Below are 18417 nucleotides of genomic sequence, written 5' to 3'. Positions count from 1 at the left end.
CTTTTCTGTTTTCATCTGTACATTCACCTTTTCTGTTTTCTTACTCTGTGTGCAAGATGTGACATTACGACGGTGTTGCTGTATGTGGAGCAGCTTTTGTGGAGTGTGTGTAAAAGTCCTGAGGCCTTGATGCACTCCGACCCCTCTTCAGCAATTGCCATAATAGCGGGCGGATCAGACTGGCCTTACCAAATCCAAAGCCTGTGTGACCAACTCCTGACAGTCCTCGTCATTGTCACAGCACCCCTATCTTTGCTGTACAGGTCAGTATACACAGTATGTTTTAGTAAAATATGACCTAAGCACACCATAGTTTTTGTACTGTCACTTTGACACTAGAGCGCAGAGATAGTCATGTGGCTATAGCTGCTGACTCTAGAAACATGTATGTCTCAAATAGGTTTAGCCCCACACTAGATTTTATAATAAAAATGAGTGGGCTCTTAATGTTAAAAAAAAGTGAAATGATGGGCTCCCTGGAAGCAATTGCAGTAGAGAAGATAGTATATTGAAGATATATTGTTTAAAATTGCCATGAGCGATCTGTCTTCCTCCAGGACATTTCTGATTAATCCTGCAAAGGAGTCCATGCCACACCAGCCTGACAGCCCTCTTGTCCACTGGCTAAATGCTATAGACCCTGACCTCTTCACAGAGCAGGCCATACGGTATGTAAAACAACCATTATACCATCCATCACCCATCATACAGTAGACAGACATATGGACGTTCACACACAAACACACATACACACACACACACACTCTGGTATGCTAAGCCATCACACACACCTCCACCCACTGTATAAAGAACCATATGTGTGTGTGTGTGTGGAGTTACAGCAGCATACGTGCAGCTATATTACAAGACTTACACATTGCTGAGGGCTTCAAGCTAGAGTTGCTGTGGTAATATAACACAGATGCAAGCTGAGAAAGAAAAAAAAATAACATAAACTACCATTGCCGCTGACACTGATTTTGTTTATGTTGATGGTTGCTGAGGGCTTTACACATGAGGCGTCAACAGAGTACGTTATGGTGTGTATGTGCTTATGTATGCGTTAATGTGTACATGCATACATGTGTGTCCAGTTACTGTTACTGACCTCCGAGGTGCAGTCAATCACTCTACCCCCTCACCCTTGACTCCACCCTCCTCCCCTCTCATCTCCCTCACAGCCAGAGGTGATGTCATTGCGTGCTGATGGAGCACAAATCAAACTAACTCCCGCTCTCCTGCTCCTATGTATTGGAGAGCTGAAATTAGTTTATTTTTATGACCTCTTTATTTCTTTGCTCCCACCTCCTGCCTGCATGCAAGGGCGCCAGGGGGCCTGCTGGTGGCCCAGGGCCAGATCCACAGGTCCTCATCCAGGACCCGTTCTCTGTGGCCAGATCTCTCCCCAGCTCATTAAAATAAAACCCATTGTTATGGTTATTAAATAAAACAATAATAAAATCACAAAGCACATAAATAAATCATCTAGCATTACAGGCTATAAAGAAAGGATCTGAAGTTCTGTTTTCTGGCTTTATGTGTGTTTCTGTGCACGCATACATTCTTGCATTTTTCTTCTTTGCTTTGCACATATGTGTGTGTGTCTGTATCTGTATGTCTTGGTTCTGTAAGCTGACCCTGCGCTGTAGCCGGGTAGATTTATCAGAGCAGTTAAAAGAGGATTTCTTCTGGATTTGCGGTCCCAGTGACATCATAAATTGCGCTGTCAGATCGAGGCATAGTTTTCCTCAGTCAAGCAGCAGGGTGCACCCGGCTCTAGCTTTCTGGCTCAAATAGAATGGTTAATTTCTGGGCAGACACCCCCTGTACAGCCTCCTGCCTCCTTGCTCTTCAGACAAACTCTGTCCATTCCTTCCATTAGATTTTATTGAGATGTATAAAGTAACATGCAGGCACACACATGTCAGCATGCTCTCACACTTGCACACATATTAACCACAAGCATAGGCACCGAAGGATGTGCACGCACACACACACACACACACACACACACACACACACACACACACACACACACACACACACACACACACACACACACACACCAAGGATATGGCTCATTACCCACAGCTGGCTGCAGCCTCTTGGTTATACAAAAGATGTAGGAGGGGGGTACTGCTGTATATTCATGTATTTGGCTGTCTCCCAAATGTTAATTTGCTTTTAGCTGGCCAAGATTAGAGCTAATTCCTTCCCGGTGCACACTATAAGTAAGCGAGAGTGAAGGCATTTGCAGACTAAACTCACATCAGGAGTGAGTGACACTGAAGGAAGATACCGTTGTAGCATAAATACTATTTCCTCCAAGATTGTCATCCAAGCTGTGATTTCTGTCTTTGTCTTTCACTTGTGAATCTTTTTTCCTCCTTCGTTGCCTCTTGCACAATGGACTACTATCTGTTCACTCACCTGACACTGCAGAACTGTCAACTTTGTTTTCCCTCTCTCCACTCTCAGAGATGGCCTTACGGGCCAGACGGCCTCTGCATGTCAGCTGAGGCTGCTGACTTCTGACCCAGGAAGAAATCCCGGGTTGCTACTGCGAATGCTGCTTTACAGAGATTGTCACCTGCCCCAAATACTCCTGGAAAACTCTTGTAAGTCTTCTCTTTCTGGTGTAGATGGATTGGTAGGTGTTATTGGATGAAGGGCACAGTGTCTATATGTGTGTATATAAGCTGTGTACATACCTAGCTGTCTATCTTTTAGAATAAAAATATGAGCCTTTCTCTTTAATATTTCCTTTTTTATGATAGTGGACCCACAGAGTCGATACCACAGGGGCTATGTGTGGGAAGGTGTTTACCAGTGTCTTAATTATTCTCTAAGATCCTAAGTAAGTTATACGGATATTAGATGAGCTCTATCCATTTTATGAAGTTATCATCATCATCTTTGCCATCATCATCATTTTCACCTTGGTCATCATCATCACTAAATCAATAGAGCGCAGTAATAAACACTCAACAGGCCCAGGCGGAGCACACATGGTGACCTTTAAAGATTTTCCCTTCCTTCTTCTCTCCTCCGCACCAGCAACAGTCTAACCTTTAAAGACTGTTGTGCACTCGCACATTAATTCACATTATAGCGACCTCATTAATAACAACTCTCACTGTCTCGTTCCCTTGCTCGGTCTGAGTCTGGCTCAGAGGCTCTGCAATGCTTCTCCCTACATGCTGCCGTAAATCAATGCTGGAAGCGCTGACTCTCGCCTGTTATCACAGTGACGGGCTAATTAACCAGGAAGCAGAAAGACAGAAGGAACGGCTTGACTGAACACTTACAGTCCCATAAGCCACATACATACATACATACATACACACACACACACACACACACACACACACATACACATATTTATATATATATATATATTAGTCAGTTCAGTTTTATGTGTTACAGTCATTTTGAAAGTTAGTTGCTGACACATTCAAATCTGGCAGTGAATTGTTTTTAATATGCTAACTTTATTTCACCAATCGCTCTTTTTCAACTGTGTTGTTAGTATAGTATTTCTGCCTTATCAAAGCAAACTAACTCACTGGAAAGCTAACTACCAAACTAACCTTCTAACTAACTAACTAACCTTCTCATTGATTGCTGATTTGAAAATGCAGGGGGATAATATCTCCATATCCACAATACAGTAACAGTTTTCCAAGCATTTGCACAACTTGCCCTGAATCAGGAGACATTACATTACTTCTGGTACTCACACACACACACACACACACACACACACACACACACACACAAACTCACACACACATACACCACAGACACACACACACACACACACACACACACACACACACAGAGCCTTTTTTATTATCATCAGCGTGCCTGCTTCCAATTACAGAGGTTTGCAGAGAGGGTCCCCTGTGACTGGTTGACTGGTTGTCCGGAAGATAAACAGGTGTATGTTTTGGCTATGTATCAAGGTTGGATAAGCTTAGAGACGGAAAGGGAGGAAAAATAGAAAAAAGCACTAGAGAAATCAACATAGAAACACAAACACATTGGAATTATTGTGTGCTGCAGCAGTAGTGGAAACTCGAGATGTGCCAGTGCACTGTCATCTGTTTTCTGAAGTCATCTGCTGCTCCATAATGGGATCATTATTAAAAGGCATCTAGTTAACCTGCCATGCTCTCCAGCACCCCAAGTGGAAATTAATGTTAGTCACCACTGTTTCCTTGGACCGTTGCAGCCACAGCAGTGATATCCAGAACACTCTCTCCTTAAGGACCAATTACCAGACAGGCAGAGAACAAGATGCCGGCATAGCCCACATAATGCTGCCTAATAGACTGTTGTAGGTCAAGGTGGTTGACAACTTGTGAGTGTATGTGTTGGATGTATGATTGTGAAAGAAAAGGAAAGAGTGGACAACATGAAGGGAGACTTAGAGAGAGAGACAGGGGAAATCTGTTCTCATTTGGACCTTGAGTGGTGGCAGTGCTTCCTACCTGCCTGTTATTAAGCTGGCTGATATTACTGGCCCTGTACTGCAACAGCTAATTTAGTCCTGTCATTTTAAAATAGTCCAGCATTAGTCAGAAGGAAGTCATGCTGCCCTCCATCACGGCACCCCTTCATTGACTGCTGCATTGCATACACTATCCTATTCAAATAGCTGTCATCTCCCACACTGCAGACTGACAGACCACTGGATGTTTGCCACCTCTGGAGCAATGGGCCTTTCCTCAGCAACCCCTGTCAACTTAACACACACACACACACACACACACACTTGTAAGTACAGAAAACACATACTGTATATAGACATCCATATGGGTTACACACGCACACACACCTCCATCCTCAGCCCTGTGCTCAGACAGCAACCCCCACAAGGACACCCTGTCAAAACCTCTTCCTTTTCACTTCCTGTCTCCATGTGCTGTGGATCCCACAGCCAGGGGCTTTGAAATCTGTTTCTTTTTCTGCTTGTTCTGGTCTGTTTTTTTTCTCCATCTAACACAGATGTGGGTTTTTCTTCCCCTTCTATTCAACAATGCCTTTTGTTCACCCTTTCTGTTAACATGTGTCAGGTTGGGCAGCCTTGACATTTTCCATTGTGTTTTTGTGCGAAGAAAGATGCTGTTTCGTAGGATAGGGTTTTACATCTCTTACTGCCTACCTCTATAAGGTTGATATTTTCTGAATCATAATTCAAAAAAACAGATTTTACACTCACCTACACACTACTTACTGAAAGTATATGTGTGTATGGGTAAGACTTTTCATCTCTTTGTGCATCCTGTTGTTTGTGTGTGTATCAAGTGCCCCTGAGTAACAAAATTTCATGAATTCATTGACATTTTGAATACACACACATTTATTTGTATTGTGTGTAGAAGTGTCTCACTAGACTGACTCTATTTTTTTTTTTTCAGATTTTTGCCAGGAGAGTGGCTTAGAAGTGTCTACAGAGAATTGCAAGGCGGGAGATGACTTCATAGTCGCATTGTTCAACATATTCACTTGCCTGAATAATGTTCCCAAGGCCTTGACTCAGGCCCTTCAACCATACCTAGAGAGGGTTTGCATATGGGGACATCTCTATACATTGGCAGGTAAAGTAACTACCAGCTGCTGTATAATGTTGTAGTTCAGGAGTCATTACTACAGGCTGCTGTATTCCCAACCAATATTACTGATATTATATCGATGTGGAGGTTGATATACAGTTTATTTTACTAGAGGCTACTGTACTAAAAACTTTCATGTTCATAGAAATGAAATGTCATTAAATAATATGTGCAATTGTTGGGACAAAAAATGCGTTTGCGGAGCACAGGATAAACTTTGATATCTTTCATACTTTCATTCCTCAGTGTTCAGGGCAGTATAATGTACTATGTAAGATAATACAAAATGAAGTGATGATAAAATAACAAGTCAGCGCCATCATTTCATGTTGAGTTGGAAAACTGATTTCTGTCACACTTCCCAGGCTATTGAGACACAACAATTTCTTTCTTGGGTAAGAGAAAATGGATGTACGAAACTTCTCTAACTTATTTCAAAAATGTATACAATATGTAAAATACGAGTAATTCTGCCCACAAAGAATATCTCTATTTTTCGTAGGCCCCATGTTGACATTGCATGCACGTGAGTTAAAGAATGACTTTAATATGCTGTTACAGAGACTGCAATTACTTCCCAACTCTTTCTTTTTTTTCCCGCCTCTCTCTGGTACAAGCTTTGATACAGAGCTTAATCAGAACTCCTGTGGAGTATGGAGCTCTTTTTGGTGGTGATTTTTATATCCTGGGTGAGTGGTAATTATTGTAGCATAAATTAGGGTGATTGGAGAAGAGTATTTGGATGGAGACAGAGCAAGGGAGGGGTCGACAGAGGAAAAGAAGGAAAAAGAGATAGAGTGAGCCAGAGAGAAATTCTCAATGTCATCCAATCATCATTTATCCTCACAGGGCAATTAGTTTAATTATTGGACCGTGCCAAATCTTTGTATTATAATTTTGGTTACAGGATACCCCCAGTGCCCCCATTTCTATTTAAACTGTTCACTGATTTAACTTTCATAGATTACGTTGAGAGTTTCACCATTTCTCCATTTAGACTGATGTTTCATCACACAGTAGCAGGTTGTTTCAAATCAATACGCTAGTCAATACGGTAGCTGGCGGTATAAAGTCTGAAAACCAAGTGACTTTGAAAAATAGGTGTAGGTGTCACCTGCCACAGAGTGCTTCTCCTTCAAAAAGCTAAATCATTTTCTGTTCCGCTCTCCTCTTTTTCTATGGGTCTGAGGTCACACATTTGTAAAGTGTCCCTTGAGATTTCAGAGCACTTCCGATGCCGCCACTGTACTATATCTTTCTGTTGTAGCCTTTGGTTTTACAGCCGATGCTGTAGGAAGTTTATGGGTGCCATACAACTTCATGCTGTAGCTGCTCTGCTATCAATATGAGCAGGATATGAAAGGGCAGAGTGATGAAAGACATAGTGCACCTGGAGAACGTAGTAAGATTTCTATTGTCAGGCCACCTGGGTTTGATCGAAAACATCTGAATTTAACTTGATATCACTTGCTTTATTACAGATATTTCAACAGAATACCACAGCACTGCTATTTATGTCTCTGTATTTTCCCATTGTTTGAAAAGTGGCGTCATTTCTGACACAGATGAAGTACACTATTATGACTAGATGGATTATAGCCTTATACATGATTTAAGACCTTGAATGGTATTAAAAGCTTTTAGTTGGAGGTCTTATTTTTTCATGGTGAAATGAGAGACTTCTTTGTGCTGCATGTCCACTTTAAAAAATTAATTAAATACAGGAGTACTTTTTCAACATGCAATATGTCTGTGTAATAAATTCAACTGTGCATAATTTGTTTTACCAGTTGAGCTAAGCTCTGACCAGCAGCTAATCACTCTGTCAGTTAGTGGTCTCTGAATGTCAAAAAACACAATGGCACATGTGCCATTGTAGGACACAGCTACAAAGAATCAGCTGCATTAGTTCAGTTAGTGGAGCAGACATTTTCCATGCCAAACATCTAATCCAAAATGAGACAATTAAGTACTTTTTTAGCCTGTTATTTGGGTTTCTTCTCACAGTGTCTTGACTGGCCCAGTCCTCCTCACAACTGGTCACAACCTAACATGAACTACATGCTTCAGCTAAGCTTTATATTTTTTTATCAAACAGCCTTCTTTACCTGCCAAATTCATTCACCTTTTTTGTCAGAAACAACACGGAGTGTACCTGTAGTGATCAGCTGTGTACGGGAAATAGTCACCAAGTCTACCAACAGCCTCCTGGTACACCTAGTTTCCATGGTGATGGGTTGGCAGGCCACAGAGGAGCCCAGTGGAGCCACGTTCAAGCAGGATGTACCGGAGAGTGTCCTGGCTAAAGTACCCAAGGAGTGGAACTACACATCACTGGAAGCACGAGGAAAGGAGACTGCTTCTAAGTGTATGCATGGACTGGGTGTATTTTCAAGAAAAGCGAGATATCAGAATTTTTTTTAGGTTTCTACAAAAACTAACAGCTAATGTTTCTTTCTCCTTCCAGCTGTCATATCTTTAGCCATTCAAGCCTTATCCTTCATTTTCACCAACCTGCCCTTGGTTGTAGCATCCTTGCCTCTCCCCATCCGCTACCTCTTCCAAGTGGCAGAGAAGCACCTCTCCCAGCATAGCCGGCAGCTGCGCTTAGTGGGCCTGTTGCTCTGGGCCCTACTAAACTGCCTGATCCAGGGCCTGGAGGACCCAGACACAATAGAACAGATCAGTGGGCTGGCCCTGGACCGTGGGGCAAAGGACCGCCTGGCCCTGCTGGCTGAGTGCCTGCAGGCTTCAATGGGCATTCAACAGAAGGTAAAGGAAAAGGTTTGAATAATAACAATAATTGCAATAATAAGGGGTCTTGTTCACCAAAGAGCGTAAGGTAGGACATTATAGTGGACTATTGTGGTTAAGTGGGAGTTGTGTCTAAAGGTGAAGCTTGTGGTTATGTTCCAAATCTCACCTGTGGTCATACGGTATGGTTAATTGAAAGAATGAGATGTTAAATATAAGTGGCCAAGATGAGCTGCATCCTGTGTAGAGAGTCACAGAGAGAGTAAAACAAACTAAAATGCTATAAAATATAAATGAAAAGCAATTTCACCAAAAAACAATTTAAAAAAAAAAAAGTATTTTTAAAAGTGATTTAAAAGACGAGACAGAGTTTGCAGCCCTGATCTCGTCAAGAAGGTTATTCCAAAGTCTATACTTGGTATGAACAAGCTGAAAGTATACATTTTTTTACTTATACATGTTTAAAAGAAATACTGACATGGTAACCCAGATAATAGTTGAGCTGATGTGTGCCACGTGTTGATTTTCTTACTCATTTACCTTGGTTGTCCATTTGGCAGGGTGTTCCCAAACCCACAGTGCACAAAGTGCTGCAGGCTCTGGAGGAAAAAAGACCCAAATGGACAAACATGCAGCTGCAGAAGGCCCGCAAACTTTGCTCAGACAGGTGAGAGGTCAACTGTGGGGATTTAGCAATAGGTCAAATTCAAAATGGTATCGATTTTATATTAGTATAGTATTTTATATTAACGTTTTCATGCATTCAGGAAAGTGCTATTATGCGTAATCCATCACTAGTCTCACTTGATATTGATTATTCATGTGAGGTATCATTTTATTCAGACCATTTTGATCATAAAAACAGCTTTTTATAAACTGAATACTAATTTCCCAATAGATAATTTTAGTGATTTATCAATAGTAAGATGGAGGTTGAGGGTTGGTGGTCTGAAGGAGGAGGTTCAAACAGATCAAACTGACTGATGATGTATTTAGGCAGTTGACATTCAATATAGATGCTGAATAAAACAATGGAAAGAGTGTGCAGCGTAGATATGCCTTTTTTAATTGAGCATTCAAATTATGATGTATCGTATCATTGTGATCATTTTTCATAGAAAACCTCTATGTGTAAGATCAATGTATCTCTGCGATGTTTGTTGTGGTAAATGATGGACACGCAGTCTGACTGAGTGGACTGCAGGCTGGAGTGATGGGAAAACAGCTTTCACTTTGGGCTGATCTGTGACCTTTGGCTCAGCGCTTTGTAGCTCGTTCCCAGAAATTGCGTCTCTGGTTGCTCACTTCATCATAACAAACTCTGGATGCATCCGTCTTCATAAAAAGGTGATTCAGTGTCCTAACACAACATCTACAATTAAAAAAAAAAAAAAAAAAAAGAATGAAATAAATAAAAACACTGAGAAGATAATGGGTAGTTCTAGGAAATCCTGTCTGTTTCAGTGACAGGAAGAGCAGGCAAGACTGGAGTAAAAAAAAGAGAAGAGACAGAGCGGTGGAGAGGTGGGAAGGGGGTTAGGCGGAAAAGTGAAAGAAGAGTGATTATGTATCACCTGTCGGAGGCATTCAGTGGGATCATTACTATTCATTAAACTAACCTTCACAGGGAAGTGACGCCTGGCTTGTAAACAATCAGAATACAGTGTCAGAAAGAGAGGAAGAGAGGGAGAGAGAGTGTGTGGTGGATGTAATAACTCCAAAAACAACTGGCACTTCACTCACTGGCATCTCACGTGCATACACACACACACACACACACACACCTACCCAGAGTAAACCCCTCTACAAAGAACATTTGCCCCTTGTGAGCCCTCCCACCCTTGTTCCCTCATCCCACTTTCCCTCCTTCCTTTCCCAACTGTAACCCCCTCCCCACGCCACCCACCTTGTCTTTGCAAAGTAATTTGTAGAAGAGAAGATTATTGTTCTCCATCATGGTGACCCTGGCTGGGCTGACGGGATGCATACACAGATGAAGATGAATGCAGTTATTCCTTGGCGGAGGTCTGCCTCTTTCAGGGCACATTGGCCCTAATGACATGATTGATAGGCTGTCCCAAATCCGGAGGGGCCCTCATTAATCACCCCGCTGACTGAATCCAATCATCTGCTTCACCTGCACAGTGATGGACAGGAAAGGATACAGCGCAGGTGCTGACACGGATGCACAGCCACCATCGTCGACAACACCACCGCTGGGCCGCCAGGCAAAAGAATGAGGGGATGTATGGACGAGACAGGACTCCTCTTCCTTTGCCACTCTCAATGTCAAGCAGCCAATGGCTGGCTGACAGGCAACACCGTTTCTGCCACCTTATAATTACAAAGGTGGAGAGAGAGAGAGAGACATGGACAGCGGGAAAGAGAGAGAGAACAATGACAGGAAGTGTATGTGAAGGAAAAGGTTTGATGGAAGGTAGTCTGATATCCATCCATACAAGAAGGGCAGGAAAATGATGCAGGTGTCTGCCAGGGTTGGGGACTGTACATGCGTGAGGACCTTGACACACAATTACACACACACATATACGCACTTAAGAACACACACACCAATCATTTTTAGTGCACCAGCATCCTTCGGTCAAAATTCCCCTATGTATCTCATGAATAGTAATGAAAACAGTGAAAATTATTTTATCAGTTGCTCAATAATTTGTATGTATTTCTCACTCACTTTCACCAGTGTTACCCTTGACCAGGCTGCCTGGTTTTCAAACAAGTTTTTGGAGCAAAGAAATATTTCTATTTCTATTCTTGCCAAGAATTGCATTTTGAGTCGATTTGCCCTCTGGAGTGAATGGTTTGTCTAAAAACTAAAAAGAACCCATTTATTTTAAACTCAGTAGTGATTCAGTTAATTTTCTTCTGTATAGCAAATTCTAAATTTTATCCCAAATTCCTCTCTAAACTAGAAAATACTTCCTTAGCCAGAGGTGGTATGCAGATACAAGCTCACCCTCCCTCTTTCCGTTTTCTCCCCTTTCTCTTTGCCCCACTCTGTGTTTTTTCTGACTTTGTGATTTCTCTCCTCTTCGTCTCCTCCTCTTCCCGTCTCTGTTTCTCTCTCAGCGTATTTGAGCGAGGAAGGGAGAGTGGAGTCGCTGCAGCTGAACTGACTGAGCAGAAAATAGGCCTGATGCTGCTGGAGGTCTGCCACAAAGCAGGTGGCAGGGACTACCTGAGGCAGATCTATCACATCATCCAAGGCAATGAGGTAGGGAAGCACTCCCTCTCCCCAGCAATTAGGTGGCTGCTGGCCTGAGGCCGCAGGCTGTTCAGGAGGGGGAGACAGAGGGAAGAGGGCTGCTGCCTGTGCGATGTCTGCTTGTTCTGATCTTCTGTTGTTCAGGTGACCTCAAGGGTGCAAACCTACAGTGATTTCCTGTGTTATACACTCACCACATGTGGAGGAGAGGGAGCCACATGGAGTTACCACATTCAGTATAGAGCTCTTACGGGGAGATCAGAGTGAGAAAGAGCAGTGATTCTTTTTTAAAAAAAATCAGAATTCACTTCAGAGAAAAAAAGTTAAACAAAATAAAAAGTAGCAGTTCCCAAGAAAGTGCCTAAGTTAATTCAAGTAAATCAAAATGTAGATGTTATATGTTGTGTATGTACAGAGTTTAGTGATATTTTTCCTCAAGCAGATGGTAAAACATGCCCTCTAGTAGGATTGGACTCTTGAAAGTAAGTAAAAAGTACATAGTTAAAAAGTAGTTACCTTATTAAGAGAATTTTTTTGGCAACTCGAATTCCAAAACACCTCTTCGGGTAGGCTTTTCCTTTTTTTAAAAGCCAACCAAAAAAACAATATATGCTATATTGTATCACATGCTCCATATAGAGGCTGCGCCTTTCCACAGTGGCTCTTCCGATCTGGGAGAAAACCAATTACAGGATAATGCTGGTGATATTCTGTATTTTTGCTACTGTCAACTAATTCCATGAAAAGACCAAAAGCACTGTTGTGCTTTAGTCTGTCTCTATACATTTACCATCTTCTTCAGCCTGTCTGTGGTACTGAGCCTCAAGCCCATTAGTTCCTACTGAAGATGTATATATTTAAGAACGTCTCGAATGGTGGTCTACGGCAGAGACAAATAAGCTGTACTCTATTAGGCTTTGTCTACACAAACAATACTTCTTAGTAACATCAGTTATTGTTGGTTTTAGTCTTTTCATGGGATTTGTTGAAGTTAAAAAAAAAACATATCAACAGACTAATCCTTAAGTACTGTAGCATAAAGTTTAATTATCTGTTGCTGTTGCAGAATGCAATCACAAATAAAATGCATTCAAAACGAAAAAAATAATAGCAACTCATAACAATAATAAAAATGATATTGACAGTACTAACAAGTTGACGGAGAGTAATTATACACATATCGTGTAGATGCGAGGCTATTAGAAGACGGCATTAATGAAAAAAGTAACACCTCCACACTTACTCCAAGCCACAAACGTTTAATGATGACAATGTTTCAATCCTACTTTGATCTTTGTCAGGTCAAAATGTTTTAAAAATGGAAAACACACACATATTTATACATTATGCCCACCAATAGGCTGACAAACTCTATGATGGCACGTGTGGTTAAACATCCAATCTGCAATAAACAACCCCAAACTATATATATATATATATATATATATATATATATATATATATATATATAGTAGTATAGGTATAAGTATAGTAATAGGGTGTAATAAGAGCTAGGAGAAGCTGTGTCCTGTAGACTGTCTATGAGGACACACAGTGGAATAACACAAACATAAGCACCCTATACATTACACTGCTGTTGATGGAATCCATAAATAGCCATAAGTCTGCGTAGCAATTTGATAGAATATGAATGGGATTCCCAAGTAGCCTCTGAGTTACCCTCCGCTCAGCTCAAGTATCTCTACTCACCCAAGGTCGAGGCAAGAACATGCAGGTCAGGGGCAGACGGGGCTGGTGGTGAGGTGGAGGGAGAGGCGGTTCGGAGGCCATGTCAAACTGACGGATGGGAATATAGTGAATTCACAACAGGATGCCCATGTACACACACACACACACACACACACACACACACACACACACACACACACACACACACACATCGAGACATACACACATTCATTACTTTATACTGTACATCTTGCAGGACACCAACAACAGCTCTGATTAATTTCTACTCTTGTGAATAGTCAGTCAAACTGGAAGTCACTGAAGAAAAAATCGTCATTATCATTATTGCAGGTGAAAAATAAATATTACAATAGCAAAAAATGTTGTAAATGTCAATATACTGTATGCTGAATGTCCTAGGGTACTGTATACTCTGTTGCTCTTTCAGTTTGGGGAAGTTTAGTTTACTTGTACATAACTTTTTCGCCTCCCTCTGTTGGTCTTAGTGTCAACTTTTTTCTTTACAGAATATTTTCTGTCAGTCATGATATGGATTTTTTTAAACCTTGCTCCTTTCTGTCTCTCCTGTGTTTCTATCCTCTCTCCCCTTCTGTCTTGGATATAGGAACTGCTGATGTCTAAACTGAGTGGAGAAACAGACTCACCCGATGATCCTCCTCACTTGGTGAACTTTGACCTTGGCTTTAATGGTCATGTGGGCACTACCTGTTTCAACCCGCTCCACCAATTTGAGCATATTGGCAAAAAGAAGCTGGATCAGGTTAGTCAAGTGAGGTGATATTTTTAGGTTATCATCACGGTTTATTTTGGGAGCAAAAATTAATTTAGTTTTTATTTTAGCTCTATGAAATATCTGAAATATTGTAGAGATTCTTTGGTGCTTCTTTATGTCTTTAAACTTTTCACTGTGTAGGTGTACTTGTGTTGCGCAAGGTCGTGTCATTTTACTTTCTCCTAAGGCCAGAAGCGTAATGTTGAAGGTTAGGAGCTGTTTGAGTCTCTAGTGAACTGGATACTGTGGCAATCTCTGAAGTTGTCAGGTCTTTCTGGGGCTCAGCTTCCCTATTCTCCATAGGTCGCTGCCTTTTCCAAGCAGGAGTTAGGCTGGCAGGAAGAAAAGAATGCTGAAAAGGTGAAAAGATGAGAGAAATGTTCCTTTTTATAAAAAATGAGTTATGTTAAAGGAGAGTGCAGTCTTAAAGTGCGCTTCTTTGGGGCTTTGAACCGTATACCCTCTTACCCCAAACTTATCCCCAAGAGTGCCACCAGGATGTTCACTTAATTGTCAGATTTTTTTTTCCTCCTTAAAGGAGATATCTGTAGCTACAGGTAGTTTTAGTTCAATGTGAAAGCTGTCAGCTACTCCCTCATTTCCCTCCTACTATCAGGGGAAATACTGCTGATATCACACAAAACAAACAACAAAGGCTAGTATTTCCTCAAGACAGGCTTGTGTGTGTCTTTCTACTTTTTAACATGGATTAAATGTATTTATACATTTGTGATCCCTTGTAATGTAGCTGCGTTGACGCTATTGTTTTTCAAAAACAGACACGTTTTAATCCTAAGACTTGGCCTGTTTTCGGCTTATCACAGGAGGCTGCATAGCTTTGCATAGAAACACCTTATTAAGAGAATGATTAAAATGCCTTCTCCGCTTCAGGTGCCTGTGTTGTTTGTCAAATAAGATGGAGGGAGGAGAAAAAAAAGTTACATCCATCAATCACCTATGAGGAAGGAGCAGAGGGGGAATGGGTGGATGGAGGGAACGAGTTGAGTTCTCCTCCTTTTGTCAATAAAACTCAGCCTGGAGTTAAGAGTGACATTTTGGCAATCAAAGCAATCTGATTTTTATTTGCTTTCCCAATATGGTGCTAGTGCCAAGTGTGTTTTTCTCTCTCTCTCTCTCTCTGTGTGTGTGTGTGTGTGTGTGTGTGTGTGAATGTGTGTGTGTGTTTAGGCAAAAAAGAGAGAGCAAGAGAGAGAGAGTAAGAGATAGAGAGAGGGGGGGGGGTTGGCGGGGTGCCATTGAAGATGGAGAGAAAAAAGCAGAGCAGTCAGAAGAGTAACGACTACCTCCCAAAATTGATTTATCTTTCTATAAATGATGGCTACATCCCCCCAAATGGATTTATAAATTAATTGCTGTCTTATTGGAATAAAAACCTTCTTGTGCGGACATGATTGATCGCCTGGTGTTGGTGGCCTGCGCTGGGGATCCCCCTCCTCCTTTGTTAGTGGGTCCCAGCTGGAGCGGTAATGCACTGATGGTATTAACCCTGATTAATAACTAACAATACGCTATCCTCATACATCAACAGAGTGCTGTGGTTGACTGGGCATGGGACTGGCCAAGGCTGCTGCCAGCCTTTCAGGGCATGAGTCAGGTCACCTTCAAAACTCTGCTGGCTAACAGGTAAAACAGTAATTTCACTTGTTACATATACACATGTTGATTGACCACGGGGTGTGTCTTTTTATGTTTTTAATTTGCTCCTCACAGGTGTTTTTTGTCGTTTCATGAAATAAAAGCCCCATTCCACAGAGGCATGTGATGCATCAGTTGTGTCTTTACCTGTACAAAATGAGGTGCTTACTTGGGACTTCTAAAGAAACGTTCCTTCCACCCCCAAATTCCCTTTTGACAAAAGTTTGGCATAAGCTTCAGTCATTGGGGATCATATAGCCTAGCTGCTCTTCATCAGAGGTTCAAACTACCACTTGTTCAAAGGCCATGGGCTCTTGTGGCTTCCAGGCTGAGCTGTGGAAAGAACTCTTTGGAAAAAGGATATTGGAGTACTATAATATGCTGCGTGTGGTGAATCATGGATTCCTTTCGTTGTGGATGCACATGCATGTATGCGACTGACAACTGGAAATGTTTGCAGATTTTGGTAATTGAGGTATGCCCACTCTCCTAACAAGACAAATAAGTAGTTAGGGATGGAAAAAGGGCAGCTAGCTCAGATCTTGGTGTCACCTGATTGAAGAGTTTTTCACCCAAGTCCACCGATCATGTCCCACCCCCCCCCCCCTCTCCTGTTCTGCTCTGCAACGGGCATAAATATTTATGCAGGTATGTGACACATATTAGATGGCAATACTTCAGGCTGTTCCCTGTTCTCCATTCACAGCTGTCACGCTGCCAGCTATCAGGGAGCCATGGGGCTACTGCACCTTGTCTCCACGCCTACGCCCAATCCATTCTAAATCACCGCCATTGTAACACACACACACCTTTCTAACAAAGGGCAAGCTCTGCATCTGCCAAGGACACAGGTCTAATAAGGGTGAAGTACGCAGCTCTATGCTGTGCTGTGACGAGCTTTGTCGCCCTCATGCCTCTACCCCCCCCTTCCCACACACACATACAGTACACGCGCACTCCATTCTTTCCCCCCTTATATGCTGCTTTGTTGCATGTTAAAACAGATGCTGTCATTGCTTGACCGAACCAAATTAATGTTGGGGCATTCATGAATAGAAGCTGAATGAAGTGGATATGAAGTCACATAGGAGGAGAGAGAGAGAGAGAAAAAAGAGATTGGACTTGCAGTTTGAGAGTGTGAGTGACATAAAGAGAGAGAAAGAGAGCAGTCAATACTGACAGGGCACCAAAAAAATATGAGGGAGGATGGGAGTGGGAGGGGGTAAAGGTTATATAATTCACCCTAATCTCACAGTATCAAAATGTCTGAGATTCTGTCATTTGCCTGATTAGCCTCTCTTTGTTGGGCCAGAGGAGCAGATTTCATGGAGGATTTGGTGAATGGCTTTGGTTCTGCCTGAGACGCTGTCACAGAGCAGGAAGTTAGTTTCACGGCTGGCGACATGTAAGCTGTCAAAGTTTTTCTCGCATCCATCTCAGACTCAAAAATATCTCTCAAGCTATAGAAGGCCATTCACAGGATAAGCGCACTAATGTCAGATCCACTGATCCATTTGTTAGTGCAGATAAGAATAATGCTTTCTGCATAAGTGCAGACTGAAGTGCCCTCGGCTGTTTTCACCAAGGCGTCACAACAATTACTCTTTTACTACCTCCAGTTGCTGGACAAACCACAGGATATAATCTTACACACTTGACAATATTCATTGTAATGACACTGTCTCATATTGTACAAAAACACCTGTTACTGTGACCTTGTGATGTTCTGTATTTTTAGTCTCCTTGAATGACTTCCCCTCCCTGTACACAGCCAATAATTTTTTCACTCCCTGGACTGTGTGAGTTAGCAGTGTGGTCCATTGGCCTGCTATATATTGTTACAGTGGCAGGACAGTTATTGTGCCTAGGGTTTATATCACATTCTAATGGAGCACGGCTATGAGTTAAGGGCAGTAGGCCTTTATACCAGGGCTGTTAAATCACTGTTCAGATGACTTCATTAGCAGAGCAGGACACATGCTGAGACACTTGCGCCTGCACTCACATAAACACACACACACACACACATACACTTTCACCCTGCTACCTTGACGGTGTAGCATCGGGGCCAGACAGGAGGGAGAGTGGATTTATACAGGTGTGTGTGTCCTTCTTTGTCACCTGTCACTTCAGTTCCCTCAGCACGATGGCTCATCCATCATCTGTAGATTGAGCTTTTCAGCAGAAACCAGACTGATTAATACTACCCTAGGACCCCCAGGGTTGACTGGCTGACTGGTCGACCTGGCTTCCTGGTAGGCTGGCTGTTTGAATGGATAGATAGATGAATTGTGGGTGGACTAACTTTTTAGCCCACTTGTTTTCTGACTAAATGGGTAGCTAACAGGTGTGCTGACTTGGTTACTTACTGACTGGTTGGTACAATGTATGTAAGTGATGCTTAGTGGAATAACTTAGATGAATTAATAATGTTCTGAATGGTATTGTGGCTGACTAATCAAAAGAAAAAGGATTGATAAATGGATGATGGACTGACTGGGAGAATAACTGGTTGACTAGTTTGCTGATAGCTAAATGCCAGACCGAGGCTACCAACCTAGCTTTACCCACATTAGCAGATTCTATACAAAATTAAATTCTGTAAATCCTTGGAAGCTTCTGGGAGTTAACTTTAACTAGCATTTTTGCTCTGAATTCCCACATTTCTTTTCATAACTACA

At 42.0% G+C, this 18417-nt stretch overlaps 1 protein-coding gene across 11 annotated transcripts in view; it reads left to right on the top strand.

The window, feature by feature from the left end:
• The window catches only part of kiaa0825 (KIAA0825 ortholog), a 120430-nt gene that overhangs the window by 38481 nt on the left and 63532 nt on the right, over nucleotides 1-18417 (top strand). For 10 of the 11 annotated variants that reach the window (XM_042420836.1, XM_042420832.1, XM_042420830.1 and 7 more), the window contains 10 exons: nucleotides 57-263; nucleotides 558-668; nucleotides 2479-2618; nucleotides 5424-5603; nucleotides 7756-7986; nucleotides 8086-8390; nucleotides 8933-9039; nucleotides 11463-11607; nucleotides 13913-14068; nucleotides 15630-15724. In XM_042420836.1, coding sequence (XP_042276770.1) covers nucleotides 57-263; nucleotides 558-668; nucleotides 2479-2618; nucleotides 5424-5603; nucleotides 7756-7986; nucleotides 8086-8390; nucleotides 8933-9039; nucleotides 11463-11607; nucleotides 13913-14068; nucleotides 15630-15724 — 1677 coding nt within the window. Of the gene's footprint in view, nucleotides 1-56; nucleotides 264-557; nucleotides 669-2478; nucleotides 2619-5423; nucleotides 5604-7755; nucleotides 7987-8085; nucleotides 8391-8932; nucleotides 9040-11462; nucleotides 11608-13912; nucleotides 14069-15629; nucleotides 15725-17029; nucleotides 17132-18417 lie in introns of those variants that run through there. The other variant, XM_042420837.1, reaches the window with a different exon arrangement.

This window comes from Thunnus maccoyii, chromosome 9 (genome assembly GCF_910596095.1).
Source record: "Thunnus maccoyii chromosome 9, fThuMac1.1, whole genome shotgun sequence".
In the NCBI taxonomy this organism is placed as follows: Eukaryota; Metazoa; Chordata; class Actinopteri; order Scombriformes; family Scombridae; genus Thunnus; species Thunnus maccoyii.
This window is presented reverse-complemented; position numbering and strand designations above follow the sequence as displayed.